General features: G+C 44.3%; 3 protein-coding genes across 3 annotated transcripts in view; 2 read left to right on the forward strand and 1 right to left on the reverse strand.

Annotated features, from left to right (window-relative positions):
- Positions 1-8,186, forward strand: part of T265_03861 (hypothetical protein) — a gene marked incomplete at both ends in the record, with an annotated part of 11,577 nt that extends 3,391 nt beyond the window's left edge. Inside the window, 2 exons of the mRNA XM_009168442.1 lie at positions 4,378-4,531; positions 7,826-8,186. Of these exons, the coding sequence (XP_009166706.1) occupies positions 4,378-4,531; positions 7,826-8,016 (345 nt within the window). The remainder of the gene's footprint in view (positions 1-4,377; positions 4,532-7,825) is intronic.
- A 4,629-nt stretch (positions 8,187-12,815) lies between these two features.
- T265_03862 (hypothetical protein) lies at positions 12,816-15,846 on the forward strand (the record flags this gene model as incomplete). Its single annotated transcript, XM_009168443.1, has 3 exons — positions 12,816-12,849; positions 14,114-14,202; positions 15,580-15,846. 3 exons carry the CDS (start codon positions 12,816-12,818, stop codon positions 15,844-15,846), a joined length of 390 nt encoding a protein of 129 aa, XP_009166707.1.
- Positions 13,847-14,627, reverse strand: T265_13349 (hypothetical protein; the record flags this gene model as incomplete). Its single annotated transcript, XM_009168460.1, has 3 exons — positions 13,847-14,186; positions 14,225-14,528; positions 14,564-14,627. Coding segments are annotated over 3 exons (708 nt in total), but the record flags the coding sequence as incomplete, so codon positions are not given.
- Positions 15,847-16,528: the final 682 nt, after the last annotated feature.

The raw sequence follows: 16,528 nt of genomic DNA on the forward strand, positions 1-16,528 counted from the left end.
TGTTGTATCTCTTCACCTGCCCTGACGCTACTGGGTTATAGTCAGAAGACAAGAAGACGACCTGAAGGAACTGTGTATTAACGCAATTACAAACTTCTATATATATGATTCACTTGTCACCGTATTTGACGGTCGATCCGCTGTCAACCAACCAGTGTGTCTCCCACACATCCACACTGGTCCTCGGGCGGTTGTTCCTTTGTCTCGATCGATCGTAGATGGCCGTCTGTGCGCTTGTGTACGGGATGCCTTGGCCATGGAGTGGGTGTGAACATTCTGTGTCCTTATTTGACCTTTCTCCGGCACATGACGAAATCGGACGTCATTCCGACGTGGGGGCATAATCGCACGGCTCTGTTCCACATGATTGTTCCACTGCGCAGTAGGCTGATGCGCAGCCGTATTAGATCGATTCCTCGCTTTCCAGAGCCACACAAGAGGCAGATTAATAGCTTAGTAGCCGAGGTGCCGGCAGGTCCCTAAATTATCAGAACCGTCTTCTGGACTCACTTCCACCTGTCCCATCGTCAAATGTCAATTCATACTGGAACGACATTGCCACGTTTCAGAAGAGCTTGGTAAACAATGGGTAGTTTTTATTTGGGTAACGTTTCGCTTTTGACTCAAAAGCTTCATCAGGCCAAGGGAGCAGGTCACCTAATTGGCCAGGTTATAGGGCAGGCGGGNTCTTGCTTTGGCGGATTAGGGGGGGGGGAATTAATTCTGATCGGGTTTGGTTCGTTAATCTTCCACTTCAGGGTGCTTCAGTTGATGATTCACCTCGGTTGCCACTGGTAGATTTTCCCTGGTTTTTGTGAGGTCTTCAGTGCTCCGACAATTTAGTTTGAGGGCTTGAGGTCAAGTGGAATCCAGGTGATAACCACTCTTCCTTCTGATGACCGCACACCAACACGTGTCAGCTTGACTGATCCAGAACCGTTCTCTACACGCTTGCCAGTTCCACACCTATTCTGTTAACATTGGGATGCTTGGCGATTTCTACCGCCCGGCGATCAGTCTATGTGATGTGGACCGTAGTCCTCGCCTCAAAACCTCAACATTTTCTAAATCTATTTTGTGTTCCGTGCCGAGTGCGTGTTCCGCAATCGCCGAGTCTTTCAGTAGCGCCTGATATTCATCTGCGTTTCTTGGTAGCCTGTTTATTATTTTACTATGCTCTCCGACTCTGCTGTGTAGTTCCCCGGCCGTCTGTCCTATATAGACCTTGGCGCAGTCATTACACTTGATTTTGTAGACAGTTCCTGGTTCTGTTTGCCGGGAGGCGATCCTTCAATTGCACCAGTGCAGAGCGCAGAGTGCTCCCCCTCTGGAAAGCTACTCTAATGTTGACCGTTCTTAGAATTCCTCGAATGACCTCCGATGCCCATGGTTTATATGGAATAACAGCTGTCCCGATCCATTCCCTGTTGGGTTTCGCTACCGGTACCAACACCCTTCACAATTGACGCCTAATCAAGCTGGCTAGATATCCACTACCCCGAAGTTTGTTCTTTACCTCAATTTGGGATGCTATCCGATCAGCTTCTTCTGTGCACAGGGCCCTTACACGCCCAAACATTGATGAGGCAATACTGGCGAATACCGACTTCGCATGGGCAGATGAGTAGTTCGAAACTGCCCCAGTGTCGGTTGGCTTCTTATACACCGTGGTCTTTAGTCTCCCTCCAACCTTCTGTGTCATGCAGTCTAGGAAGGCCAGTTTACTCGACGTTGACTCCATCTCCATACTAAATTTGATCTGTGGACTCAGTTCATTGAGATCGTTGTAAAAATCATTAACCTTGCCCCGTTTCATGACGACGAAAGTGTCATCTACATACCTTCCGAATATCTTTGGTGGGTATGGGAATCCGGCTAAGGATATCTGTTCAAATTCTTCCATGAATATATTTGCCAAAACCGGGGATATTGGAGATCCCATTGGTTGACCTTGTTCTTGAGTATAAACCACTAAGTCAAAGACGAAGTAGGTGAGATTCAGACATGATTTCATGCCTTCCACTATTTCATCTGCCGTAAGCTGTGTCCGTTCTGACAGTCGCTCGGCTATTTCTAAAGAATCCCCTTTTGGCACATTTGTATATAACGAATTCACATCGAAACTTACAAGGATGTCATCTGGTTCAACAGTGACACCCGCTACTTTGTTGGCCAAGTCATATGAATTTTTAATGTAAGTGCTAGATTTCCTGGTGAGGGGCTTTAAAATACCAGCCAGGAATCTGGCCAGTTCATGCGGTGGGGAACCTATTCCGTCTACTATAGGTCTCACCGGAACCTCTGGTTTATGGATTTTTGGGGGGCCATAAAGCCGTGGTTGGATTGCACTTTTTGGGTACAATCGATACCAGTTGCCTTGCCCTAAGTAGTTTATCACTGACCGCAAATATCTCCCAACTTTGGTTTTACTCCTATTCATTTGACCTAATATTCGCATTGTTGATCTCCCGATAAGGACCCTCAGCTAGGTGTTGCTTAACCTTCTGTAAATAATCACTCTTGTTCATAACAACGGTGGCCTTCCCCTTATCTGCCTTTGTAATCACTATGTTGTCCACCCGTTTTAGGGTGTTTAAAGCTCTACCTTCTGTTGGTGTAATATTTGGAGCTCCTGGCTGCTGGGGCTTCAGGACTGTGACCAGCTGTACCCATAGCCTCTCTGCCTCGATTGACGGAAGTTTTTGAAACACAGATTCAGCGCTAGGGACTATTTCTTCCGCCCTTATCACCTTTCTGCTCACTGCGAAATTCAAGGTGCGCTCGTGTCTAAAGTTCGAAATTCCTGAGTTGAATTCCAGCGTCAACACAAGCAGAACTACCCCATCAATAGGGCTTGGAGCATTAAGACTATGAGTTTATACCCATCCTTGGTAGGCCGTATCCAATCCATTTGAGGTACGGGATGCTGTTTTGGGACGAAGTGAAGAAGCTCTTGGGAGAATGATCTTCGGAAGAATCGTGCTTTAGTAATTATTTGGAAGTGATGCTTCTTATCTTCCCAGGGGATTGGTCGCCGTCCTCTTTGGGATGACAAAGATGTTATTCTAACGTCTCCGGTTCTGCTTTTCGCGTATTATGCGATGTGCGCCAAGGTGCAGTGATCTGAAAATTTCGCGAACCAGTGGTTTACACAAATGTGCAGAAATCCCACTATCAATAGAACAAGTGTTTTACTTAGTTGATCTCGGAACTTTGCTGAGTTTGTCATGCTGGGTTCAGCATTTCGTTGCTGTGTACATCAGTTGTTCACATCCTAGTAGACGACCGATATTTACTTTGGTGTATGTGTATGTACTGGTCCATGGATGACGTGGGACGCCACTATACCGTCCTTAGGGCAGTACCGTCTGCTTGAAGGGCCTACTTTTAATGGATTACTGTGATATTTGAAGTTCATATATCCGAAACTAATGTCTGGAAACTCCAACCACGTTTGGAATCAGTTTGTGTATTACGGTAAAGTTCCTTAATGCAGTGAAAACCGCAACTTGAATTATGCACCCTGATCTTTTTTAGGAGGGATAATACATTGGAGACACTCAGAATGCTATTTATTGTGTGTAGGGTTGTCTGTCAAAAAAGTCGGTTTCAAGATAGATCTCGGGAGACCAGAGTAATATTTGGGAGGAACTCTTTTGAGGCGACGCATATATATATATATATATATATATATATACACAGAGGCTCACTNCCAGAGGTTCACTATCGATGGACAGACATACGAAGGCCTGTTGTTGGTTACCGATGTGATGGCGTAACAGTGGACACTATTTATTCTCCACCAAGTTGCTGGCGCCATCCTCCGATTCGTCCAAGTATCAAGGGAATATTATCTAAGTTATCGCTGCGGCGCTTTCGGGACCTTTCCATTAGCGCGCCATTTAGTTGAGGACAGATAGCCAGGCGATAAATTATCAGTCGGACAACTAGTAGTGTTATCATCTCGTAGTATGACAGTAGAGTCGATCAAGTGTGGATTAGAAGTCTGAGCAAACTTGCCTTTGGCATATGCCCGTATGTTGTGCATACTTACTGTACCTATCATATGTAATATATTATTGTTATACAATATGCGTAATCCTCACCATAACACGTCACACAAATATTAGAGGCAGCGCCCATTTCAGACGAATAAAATAATGTCCAGAGACTACCGTCCACACGTCAGCTCGAATCCAAGTGCACTTAAAATATATTGATATTTTTTCCTCGTCAAATAGTGATTTTAAAACGTACTTGCATATCCTCAGCTACCCTAATTTTGATGTTTGCTGGTCTTCTTGATTTCCTTATACTGCTTCAATCCAGTATACCACTGTATTGCTCATACCTGTTCCCTCTGTTTTCCTTGCATAGAATCGAATGTTGGAATCGATGCGGTTGTTTAGTTCGATTTGCAACAACCAATGGTTTGTGGAAACTAGTATTATTTTGTTTCTGAATAAACGGGATCTGTTCGAGGACAAAATCACCAAGTCGCCCCTCACAATATGTTTTCCTGAGTATATGGGTAAGTATTGTAATACCTACGTCCTGTGTGCTGTCGTTCAGCTCACTGTTGGTCTTATGGGTTTTCTCGGCGGTTTGATCCAAAGTCCTCCGTTCGGGCCACTGAGCAACGATGAGCAACAATGGGTCCCTACTGAACGGTTTAGTTTTCGCTTAGGACTATTCAAATCCGGTTGCAAACAGTCGTGTAGATGCCTGCTCCTACAAATGCAGCTCACTTGCATCGAATTTAAAACTTCCTGATTCGATGGTCAGTTTCAACAATGCAGTAGGAACAACTATGTCAGATAACTCTATTGCACACACATATGTCACGAAATGAAGTTGGACAAAGAACTGCACATGAATTTTTCAAACAAAATGACCAGTCGGTATTTTATACATCCGAGCTACAGCACCTCTAGATTCTGTCTGTAGGTCAGCCAACACGCAATTAAGAAGACAAACGGCCTTGATATACTGGTACAGATAAACAGCTGGATCAACAAAGGACGTCCAAATAAGAAGGGTTTAATTATAAACAGTATCAAAATGGAAATGTCCTTCTGAAGGCACCCCTACCGACACACTTTTGAAGTGAGCTGTCGTAGACCTGCAGTCATTTTGACCTGGATTCGAATGCGATCAGTCCGCCTTTTGGGTGTTCGAACAGTTGGGGCATCTCGAACAGCACCTGTGTCAGAGGATTCAGCTCTCGATCGGAGTTCAAAAGTGTCTAAGGGAACATCGGGTAGCAGAACCCGATCACGTAAATAAACCGTAGGTGGAGGGGAAATCGCAGCTTGGTTGGCATGGCGCATCTAGATACAGGAGTGCGCTCCATGAGAAATACTTTCAGCCATTTGCTATAAGCTTCTGCTAAAAGTTAAAGCCCACTGATCCGATCCCGAAACTCAGCATGAAGTCGTGACCACTGGGTTTCTGACACATACCAATAGAGTAGTTCTGTTTTCCCAAGGGACTTTGACGACCTTTGGCTTTTGGGACGCGTGTGAACAAGTTCCTGCAGCTGTTTGTCCACACTGGGCCTGGAGACGTACCTAGGCTATCATACGATGAAATCCGGGATGTCCGAATTAGAACCGTTCAAGGACCCTGTGTTGTCTAATGGCACGGTTGGTGTTAGTTGTTGGGACATGTTGGTGGTCAGCGTGCTGGTAGAGATGGACCCCCTTCTGAAGCAAGAAGTTACGGATTGTAGCGTCATGAAGCGTGAGAGAAGTGACTGGAATTGCTCGAATTGCAGCACTTAACACGATGTGGACTTTCGGTTCCACTTTAGCGGATGCGCTGACTGTCTTCAGGTTTCGTTCAATGAGAAGCTACCATTCTTGATGACATGTCAATTTGATGGAATGACCATAACCTGAATGCATGGTTGCCCAGTGGTACAAACGGCTGGTGGCGCCATTTTCTTTTTATCTTCGTGGTTGGTGACGAGAGTGAAGTGACGCTCATACAGTTTTTTAGAATACTTTTTGGTGTAAAAAACGACCTCCACTGAAGCCGGTCATACTTATATCTCTTATTTACTGGAATATGGCTAGTACTGGCTACACCAAATGGAAAACGGTTCACAGGTAAACGGTGACATGTATTGATTTGGAATCGTCTGCGACTTCTCTTTGGATGCAAGCATAAGCACGGTCAGTTTTCGAAAATAACTATGAGACCGGTAATAGATATTGATGTGAATCTTTCACGGCATTGAGTCCAGCTGATTAGTCAGCGTGTGCACGAATTTCACCGTTTTCCTTTGACGACGGACGGGCTAACAGATTTTTAAGGGTGTCCCAATTCTTCACTATTTATCTATTTATTCCTATTACCTATTTATTCTAACGAACTTTCAACCAGTATGTTTAGCTGCCTTGTGTTCTAAGTTTAAGAGCTCATTCCAAGTCTGTGCTCTGTCTTGATTGCATTGCTTGCGGTCGATCTTTGGACTTCTTATTCTTCCAGAGTTTAGTTACAAACAGTTGATGGTGTGTGTGGGTGGGTGCTCCTTTGTTTGCATTCAACCAGTTTGAGTATCCCCGAAGCCATGGATGAATAAGAAAATTATAAACTTAGTGGTCTGACGACTATCGGTTCGGGTTTTCGGAGCGTATTGTGGTACGGTGAAATTTGTTTTCATTATCATCGGCCGTTACTACTACATTGCTTAAGTTGTGCTCCCAGTGTGCTTGCAGACGATTCCGCTGTTTATCAGTTGTTAATAATAAGTGGTAAATGGAGTATCTTCCTAAAGGACCTACCGGCTTTTGTTATTTATATCGGATTTATATCGATTCGATTTATGTAGGATTAACAGTGCCTAATACTCAAATCGGCAGAACATGATGTTATCGTCTACGACCACGAGTCCTAAGGAATACTCAGCTCCAACATGTAATAACTCTTTCCATGTAAGTCGGCCAGTGGCGTTCGTAAGAAGAGTGCCATACACCCGCTTATCAAAAGTCAGTTACAGCATCCCTGGATAGTATCATCAGTTTCAAGGGCTTGAACTGGTTATTTTATCTCGTTAAATTGCCGTAAAACCAGTATGTGCTTGGGAGATAGATCCTCTAGGGTACCGTGGTTTTAGTCTCCAGTCGGCTTATCCCTATGGAGTAAACCTCCCCATAGTATACGCTTTTGGATAAGTCCATCATTTTCTTTCGAGTTTAAAGCTTTTTAGTATTATTACCCGATCATATGTGTAACCACTTCCGCAACTTCTGATGTACAGTTAGACTGAGGATATGCTTAATTTGTGTTCAGTCGTTACTTCAACATTATCTATGGCATATAATCCTCTGAGTCTGCTACCAGTTAACACAACAGTCGCCTTATTGTACGTCGCACTCTTTATGATGTCATGAGGAACATTTCTAAGGAAGACGAGGTATCCAGCTACGTCGGTAACCTTCCCGACTTGATAGAAACAAATTCTGTTCGTCATAACGGGAGAATTTTTTCGGTGGTTCCAATTGACTTCATTGCTCAATAATATATCTGTCCAAATTGAACTGCACTCCCATGGACTCGCCTGAATGAAATGTTATTTCTAATGGTATTCTACTATACTTTGGAAACCATCAGATAGTTTTCATGAGGCGCCGTTTTGCAAAATGGCATGTGAATCTTGTCTTCGTATTCAGCTACAGGTTACAGTCGAAACGTTACCTCCAGCTTTTGTGTTCTTGATTTATTCAACTGTGATACTTGTGCTTTGACTTTTTGTTATTTTACGGTACTCCTCTCTGTTGATGCCAGACCATGTTGGGTGTCTATGCGATTTCCTTTCCAGGCCTGAACAATTACGAAGAAGCCTCGCAATACATCAGACGTCGTTTCGAAGGTTTGAGTGGACAAAATAAGGCGAAAGATGTGTACTCCCATTTTACCTGTGCCACAGATACAAACAATATCCAGTTTGTTTTTGATGCGGTCACTGATGTCATTATCAAGACCAATTTGAAAGACTGCGGGCTTCTGTAATTGTCAGCACACGTTTGCTTATAGTTCTACTGACGTAATTTGCATTTTGTGTATACATCAACCTCAGTCAGTGGGTAACTTGCATTTCTCAAATATTTTCCTGTTTATTTTCCGCTTCTGTTGATGTTTTTAGTGTTGACATGATCACATTTACTGAAAATCAATCCATTAGGATCATGAAGTTTACCCTTGTTTCTTCGATATCCCTATTGGGCTCTTTACTCTAGCTGGCCTTTCGTACCTGGGTATCAGCTTAAGAAGTACCTGTCCGTTATGTGGTCTAATTTCCTTTGTGTCATCAACTTACGTCATGTACAAGGGATATTTTCGTCCCAGCTGCACACTATTTGACACGTAAGATCGAAGACATGTGTTTCATCGCTCTTATGGTTAACGTAAGGGGTAGTTTACCCCTGAGTTAGTAGCTTTGATGCAATAGAACTCACGATGCATGACCGAGCCGTAGCAACTGGCTTCCATGACAACTGACATGTCTCGTTTTGAAGTTCCCTTTCGGAGGTTGGCAGCACCAGCAACAGCCTGTCGTTTTATGAAGATTGCTTTACGCGCATCTCTCTCTATCGGCATCAAAAAGTCCCAAGTTTGTATTTGCAGCTATAAAAAACCGATGGTATCACTAGATGAGAATGGGGTATCCTTGTTTTCTGGTGAGAACTTCGTCGATCTGGAGTATACAGTAGATATCGTCCTTATCCATGGAGACGAAGCGCAAACCGTGTTGAATAAACTGACCGCCTTCATGCCATCTTTTGACGTGCTCCCTGCTCTTTCACGGTGCGAAGGCTTGCTCCGGAGGGTGCGGTCTCTGAACGTGCCCTTTGCAATTCAAGCAGAAGCACTGAAGGTTGTGGGAAATTTCGCACAGTTCAACAGCTGTATCAGCTCTGATGGAAGTATGTGTGATGAAGTCAGCTCAAGAATCTCAGAGGCCGGGGTCATGTTTGCTTATCGGCGTCGCTTGTGGTGTCAAAAAGGCATATCACTTGGTCTTGAAGGTCTCCAAGGCTACAATAAGAGCTGTATTGTTGATATGGTTGCAAAAGATGCCTTCTGCGAACGATTGTTGTGGGGGACGTCTTCAGGCTTTTGAAAACCAATGTCTTAGGTGTGTGGCTGGTGCCAGATGGCGTCAAGGAATTCGTAATGAGGTAATTAGAGAGCTGGTATTTGGTTATGCTGCAGGTACTTCAGTCGCGGAAAACATCCAGCCCCTTCAACTACGGTGGCTCGGTCATGTGCTACGCGTGCCGGAACACCGTCGACTGGAACGAGTGTTTTTCTCTGCGCGTCCTTCGGAGTGCTGAAAACCGCAAGGTGGACAACGTATTAACTGACAGAAGGGTGAAGAATTAGCATGTTTTTAGTGCGGTACGGCTTCCAGGGTGTGGTTTCCGCTAACCTTACTGTGCTTGGAGACATTGCAAGAAATTGCGCTTAATTGATTTCAGTGACGCTCGTGCTGCGAGTTTCCAGATTGTCTAATTGGAGGCTTGATAGTGTAGATAGCTCCTAATGCACATGCTGGGCTAGTACCAGGTCCTCTCCTTCACTTCCTGTTTTTGTCTTATTCTCACTCTAACGTTTTAAATATGTTTGGATGCAGCTTATTGCTATTCAGCAGTGAAGCATCAGTGTCAAAATTGATGCTGCTGTCTCTTAGTGGTGATGATGATTGGCTGTGAGGTTTATTTGAGATCACTTAGGAGCTATACTTTTTTTCGACACAGTAACGTTCTTACGCTAGATTAGAAGCCAACGGTATTGTTCGGCAATACAATTGAATAAATAAATCGTTCAGCTATAACATCCTGTTGATGTCTTGCTGCCGTGCCACCCGAAGGAAGCACGAGGCTATTATAATTATAGTGTAGATAGCTCCTAATGCACATGCTGGGCTAGTACCAGGTCCTCTCCTTCACTTCCTGTTTTTGTCTTATTCTCACTCTAACGTTTTAAATATGTTTGGATGCAGCTTATTGCTATTCAGCAGTGAAGCATCAGTGTCAAAATTGATGCTGCTGTCTCTTAGTGGTGATGATGATTGGCTGTGAGGTTTATTTGAGATCACTTAGGAGCTATACTTTTTTTCGACACAGTAACGTTCTTACGCTAGATTAGAAGCCAACGGTATTGTTCGGCAATACAATTGAATAAATAAATCGTTCAGCTATAACATCCTGTTGATGTCTTGCTGCCGTGCCACCCGAAGGAAGCACGAGGCCTATTATAATTCAAGGTTGTCCAAGCTTATGCAGGGGAAGCTAAGATTCAGAGGTCTGGTTCACACCACTGATCTTCCGGTCATCAAGTTCGCACTCTAACCACTGAGCCATCCCACCTTGAATTACTTTATCTGCTCAGTGGAATAGCTCAATGAATGCTGGGCGAAACGATCACTTTCATCCAGCAATCCCACGTGACCATCGCCCACGTTTCACCTGTGATGATGAAAGTCGGTGAACACGTTCGAGCCAGTTTTTCGATTGTGGGAGTTAGTTTGTTTTCAATATTCCGATGGTCCACCAGCCATACGTTGAGGATCATTCACCTCAGGTTCCTGTGCGATTTTCACAGAATACTTGCTAACCTTAACCTCAAAATCCGTTAATTTTCCACACTTCGACAGGGTGCAGTTATGGCTTTCACACATCCCACATACTTTCTCAATACACTGCTGGTTCGGTAGAATCCTCAACTCACATAACTCAAACCTACCTTGATGTCTGCAGTGAGGCCGAAAAACTGCTAAGTCAATCAGGTGATGTCTTCTCGAAGTATGCTTTTGGTTTTTGTGACCTAGTGTGAAAATGTTGGGCTGACTTCGGAAAATGAATATTGTTTCCGTGGATGCAAGTTTGGATGTGCCCTAGTGAAATTCAGTGACTTTGATTCCGCTTCTTTTCATTTAAATGTCTCGGCAATGTAGCTCCTAGCTTCGTAAGGCTGCGCGTGATTACGTAATATGAGTAGAAAGATTCCTCCTGATTATCAGGTCCCCTTTTCCCAATTGGGCCGTGCTTTTGACCAGTCAGTAGTCACAACTTATAATGCGTGAATAGGTGTGATTACCTGAGTATTACTGCTCATAAACGGCCAACTATCGGGCTGAAATGTGAGATTATCCACAACTACTCAATGCTGAATGTTTCTTACCCCAATCGCACAACATTAGTCTGCTCCCCGTGTCAATATTCTGGAGGTCTTCAGCAGTGTCGTTAAAAACTAGCTCTTTTAACGTACACTGTCAATATTGATGTTCGAAATGCATGAAGATTAGTTTTTTCTCATCTAGTTCGTGCTGATTTAATTTGTCGCAATTCTACACCGTCGTAATGGATCGCTAACAAGGAACGCTCCGTAAATAAGATGACTGTGACCAAATTTGGTGGTAGTTTTGGGCAGGTATTCGGCAGTTTGAGGGTTATCACTGCCTTCTTCCATTGTTTCCAAAACGTAGGTAAGTGGAAGACTGATCAAATCCTGTGATAACTGTTGGTTTTATTACTGATGTGGGGGTGTGACAATAGCGGCTACCTGCAATACACTTCGAGGACACCTTTCAAATCCAGTCAGCTTGGATACATTATAGTTAAACTCGAAGGCCATCTGATCAGAGCACCCAGCAGAACGACTTGTTTGATAGTGCGCTGGCGCCGAGAAAACCCGTACGACCGGTAAGACTGAATTTTGGATGCAAGAATATCGACACTATTTTTTGTTTCGACTCAAAATTATAAATAGTAGCATTATGGTGTACGTAGTTTTCTAACACCTCAAATGCAGTGCACAAATACAAGATCTTCTAAAGAGAGACGTATTATAGGAAGTCACAAAATTGGGAATGTGCTCTATAGGCATTCAACGATAGTTTATAGATAGAATTTCTCATGAATACTAAGGAGCAAAATTAGCATGCAGTTTTGAAGCACAAATTTGTAAATGTTTTCCCGTCTTGGTGCATTTATACTCACATCATCATCATCATCGACAGCATGACATCAGTGTTCACTGCCATACAACCATGATTTATCTGAAAGCCTCATTACAAAGAAAAGAGTAAAGGTGGATCTGGAAGGGACTTAGTACTAGCTTACCACAATCAATTCCGAGGTGCCTACACCTCCAGACATTCACTCAGGCAATCTGGACAGAAACTGACAACAAGAACGCCACTGACATCGGTTGGCAGCCATATCTTTAGCGTCTCCAACCAGGCACAGTGAGGATCACGCGGTCCCCATCCTAGAAGGCGAGTAGCACCGACAGCACCCAAGCTTTTCGTGATCTTCATACTCCTCTGCCAAGTCAAGGGTTGGTAACCTTTCTGTGTACGCCACTCTGGATTGGGCGTGGAAAACAGCTCTCTATTCGGCAAACGATGGTTCGGCATACGTAACACATGTCCCAACCAACGCAGCTTATGGTGCTGGACACATTCTTCAATGGAAATACCCGGTGCACAACCGAAAACACGCTTTCTAACCGCCTCGTTACGGATTCGCCGACACCAACCCACATGAGCCACGGTTCTGAGACAATGATTGTCGAAAACCTTAAGACTCCTTAGTTCCGCTGCTCTAATAAGCCAAGTCTCACCCATACAACAAAACAGCCCGTACCGTAGCTTGATACACACGTCCCTTCAGACTCAGGGATAAACCATTCTGACGCCATAGGTGTCTCAAATTAGCAAACGCGGCCCGAGCCGTGCAGATTCGCGCATTCACCTTATCCGTCACACTACAATCAGAGCTAGTACAACTTTCAAGATACGTAAAATGCTCCACAACTTTCAGTACCTCTTTCTGGATTGTAAGTGGCGTGTTAAGTGACTGCACGTCCACGAGCATGAACTTACACTTTTTAAGTGCAAGGTGCCTACCAAAGGACAGGATGAACTTGGTCACAATCCATACAAAAGGCATTAACTAGATATACGGACACTCTATCGCCTTATGAATTTTACTTGCCAAATCGTGGTTCTCTTCAATTACTTCCAAAGCAAGTCGATATATATTTACAGAAAAGCAGTGTGATGCGTTCTGGCGCCCAATAACCCCATTTCATTACATGAGATGGACGTGTAATAAAAGGTGTCGACCGTATGATTATTGAAGCTTATGAATCATAAGTCGTCAAATATCAGTGGTGTATAAGTGTATACGCATAGATATAGCCTCCCTGCACATTAGCTCGCACTTAACGGTGCTGATTTCCCATCAAATTCGCTTCCATGTGAAATAATCATGGTGGTGTCTTGTAAGCACTACCAACCCATGGAATGTGGACTAGCTCTTATCTACCATAACTGTCTTCGGAACCATCAAGATTCGTCGTTCATCACCGCAACAGTCTTGGAGGTTAAGTACTTTAATTTTCAGAGTCCTTTTTCAGCCTTTCAACTGTGTGAACAGATCTCCCACCACCGCACGCGAGATATCTATTTCGAAATCGCATGATCTCCACATTTCATCTGGAGCGGGAGCCGAGAAAACTAGACCATGAATCTCGCACGAAACCAACGAAGGAGGATACCTGATGGATGAGTTTTTGAGGTCCAGTGATGTGCCACAGACTTGGCTTCAACTTTGTCTAGCTTTGGTGAAAAAATGGACCTGGTTTCGAAAAAAGATTGGTTCAGTTTTATTTATTAACAGCATGCGCAAGTAAAGGAACTACCATTCACATAAAATTGCACGCCTTCTCCCAGAATTGAGGATCCAGATTTCGTTGAAGCCGTAGTGGTGCTATTCCCTAGGATTCTTCTCATCTAAATTGGGGGATATGCAACAAAGTTTCAGAACTTACGTTTCTGCATGTCGGTTATCCATAAGGTCAGATTATCTCGCAAAAGCTGCATTATCAAGGTTGAATCTTTATAGCTCTCTTCGGAAATGTTATCCAGTTCCGCGATGGCATCATCGAAAGCTTGCTTTGCTAGCTTACAGGCACGATCAGCTGAATTTATTATTTCGTAATAAAATACTGCAAAATTTAGAGCAACGCCTAGACGGATTGGATGTGTTGGTGGCAGTACAGTGCAAGCTAGTTCGTATGCTTCTTTGTAAGCTTCTAGGCTGTATTCAGCAGCATCGTTCTTATCGTTTCCTTCTTCGAACTCTGCCAAGTAGCGGAAATAGTCCGCTTTCCTTTCTCGGTTTTAGAGTAAATGACACAGTCAACCTACAATTTCAGGTAGAAGACCTTTGATTCAACTGGAGTGTCTGGTTTAATGAGTGTGTTTTGAGATAACCCTATTATGGCATGCGCAATATTCCGCATTTCCGTCTCAATTTGCTTTTGGAACATTTTATCGTATACAAGAAACGGTGAGTGAGTTGCTTCATCCTTCTCAGTTGCTGCATTGACTACACGCAGGGCTGCTCTTTTTGGTGCAATAAGGTTTTTGTGAGCCAGAGAAAACAGGTTCCTTTCCTCAGGAGTCAGCTCGACGCCCAGCTTCACTAATTTCTGAATAGAAGTGACCATCTCTGTATATGTATATGGTATGAACTGAACAGCATACCATCGTAACGTTCAGTTTGCTCGGCTATTTTTGTGCGATAGAGAAGATCATCACGATTTCCCATGGTAGTTCACGCTATCGCATTAATTTTTTCAAATATTTGCAACTTATGTTATCAGGGTCACGTAGTGTCAATGATGTAATCAAACATCAACTTCTGTTGAAGCAGTTCAGTGATTCCCTGGGTTGATGTCGTTTGACAGTCAAAGTAATTGAAGGCCTTTCCGAAGCAAAATTCGGAGCTGATCTAGGTGGGTGGCAGAAATGCTAGCACACCAGTTAGTTTGGAGGGGTGATCCAGCGTGCGATTAGGATGCCGAAGACATGTACTATACCAACCCGTATTCACTCGCGCGGGTTAAATTAAGTGTTTCAGCTCCAAAACATGGGGTGCGGTGGCCCAGTTTTGCGATCAGACAGGTAAATGTGCTGAGGCGATTACTAATTTTAACCACGTACATACGCGGATGTGTATTCTGAGTCTGACTGTTGGAGGGCGGTGAAATGTTCCATGTTCTTTTCCTATTCGCATTCTGGGCGTTGGCACTGATGAGGCTTCTCTCTTGGTACTATCTTAATGGGTGTAACTGGTCACTCTTCCGACAGAGAGTTGAACAGGATGCATATGACATCCTTAAATATAGGTAGTGGAGTCTCGTTCCATACAATGGGAGCTCTTCTGAGCACAAGGCCTACGGTTTGTGAGTGTGACTTCTTGTTCTTGTGAAAATTGTGGGTGGAAATATTTCGGTGGTTCTGATGTTTCCTGCTTCTAACGCAAGCGTAAGATATACCTCGGATTGATGCATCGGTGTACAAGACGGATGCTTTCCGGGAGGGGTGTGGAGCTTTGTACCTTTATTTCACTTCCATTATAACGTTACGTATTTCATCAATTGCATAATCGTTTTTTGTTTGAATACGAAAAACTACTAAACGCGCACTTGTACAATTTCACATAATACAAGTGTGGTCCGTGCTTCGACTCTCTCTTCTGATTTCGCTCGCGCTTGCAGCGGTCATTCGCGAGTCTCATTCCTAAGCAAAAGCCGTATGACCCCCTTCGAGCGGCCGTCATAAGTAGGACAGGGAAATCAGGAAACGAAATGCTACGGGGTCTATTCACCACTGTCGAACTTGGGGACAGATCGCCATCACAAATGCTTCGCCACATGCGTAGTCTCCTCTGCGGCCGTAAGCTAGCGGTGGAAATCATGGCCCAACTATGGCCGGCTCGACAAACTTCCACCCTCCATGTTCCACGTCATCAGCGCTTTCGTTGATGACCACAGCTTGGAGCAGCTAGCCCAAATGGCGGATAAGATACACGAAACATACCCCAGTAACCCCGTAAACTTCGTCTCCCTCCATGCGCCCACTACAGATTCCGACCCGCTTTTTGGTTCTATATCGCACCTACAAGCCAAGTTTGATGCTTTGACCGATTGTCTACAACGGTTAGAGATCAACAGGCATCGACCACGTTCACGATCCAGGTCGTTGTCTCGTGCCCGTCCCTCTTGGTGCTGGTATCACCAATCTTATGGCCCAAAAGCACGCAAATGTCAACCACCTTGTTCCTTTAAGCAGCGCTCCAACACCCCTTTAAACACCCCGGCCAGTCGGTAACGGCGACGATTGTCTGTGGCCCTCCTCGCACTAGTCACCTGTTCCACATCACCGATCGTTCAAGTGGTCTACTTTCCTCGTAGATAAGGGAACTGAAGTTAGTGTGCTACCATATAAGATTCTACTTCCCGATTCTGCTTTTTTCTCCTTACAAGCCGCTAACGGTACCCGCATCGGTACATACGGCGAACGTTCCCTTACCTTTGACCTTGGATTGCGACGCGCGTTCAAGTGGATCTTCCTTTTGGCCGACGTCCAAACACCCATCATCGGTGCAGATTTCCTGACCCATTACAATCTATCTGTCAACGTGCGACACAAACGTCTCTTAGACAC

The sequence above is a fragment of the Opisthorchis viverrini genome (genome assembly GCF_000715545.1).
Source record: "Opisthorchis viverrini unplaced genomic scaffold opera_v5_57, whole genome shotgun sequence".
Taxonomy (NCBI): Eukaryota; Metazoa; Platyhelminthes; class Trematoda; order Opisthorchiida; family Opisthorchiidae; genus Opisthorchis; species Opisthorchis viverrini.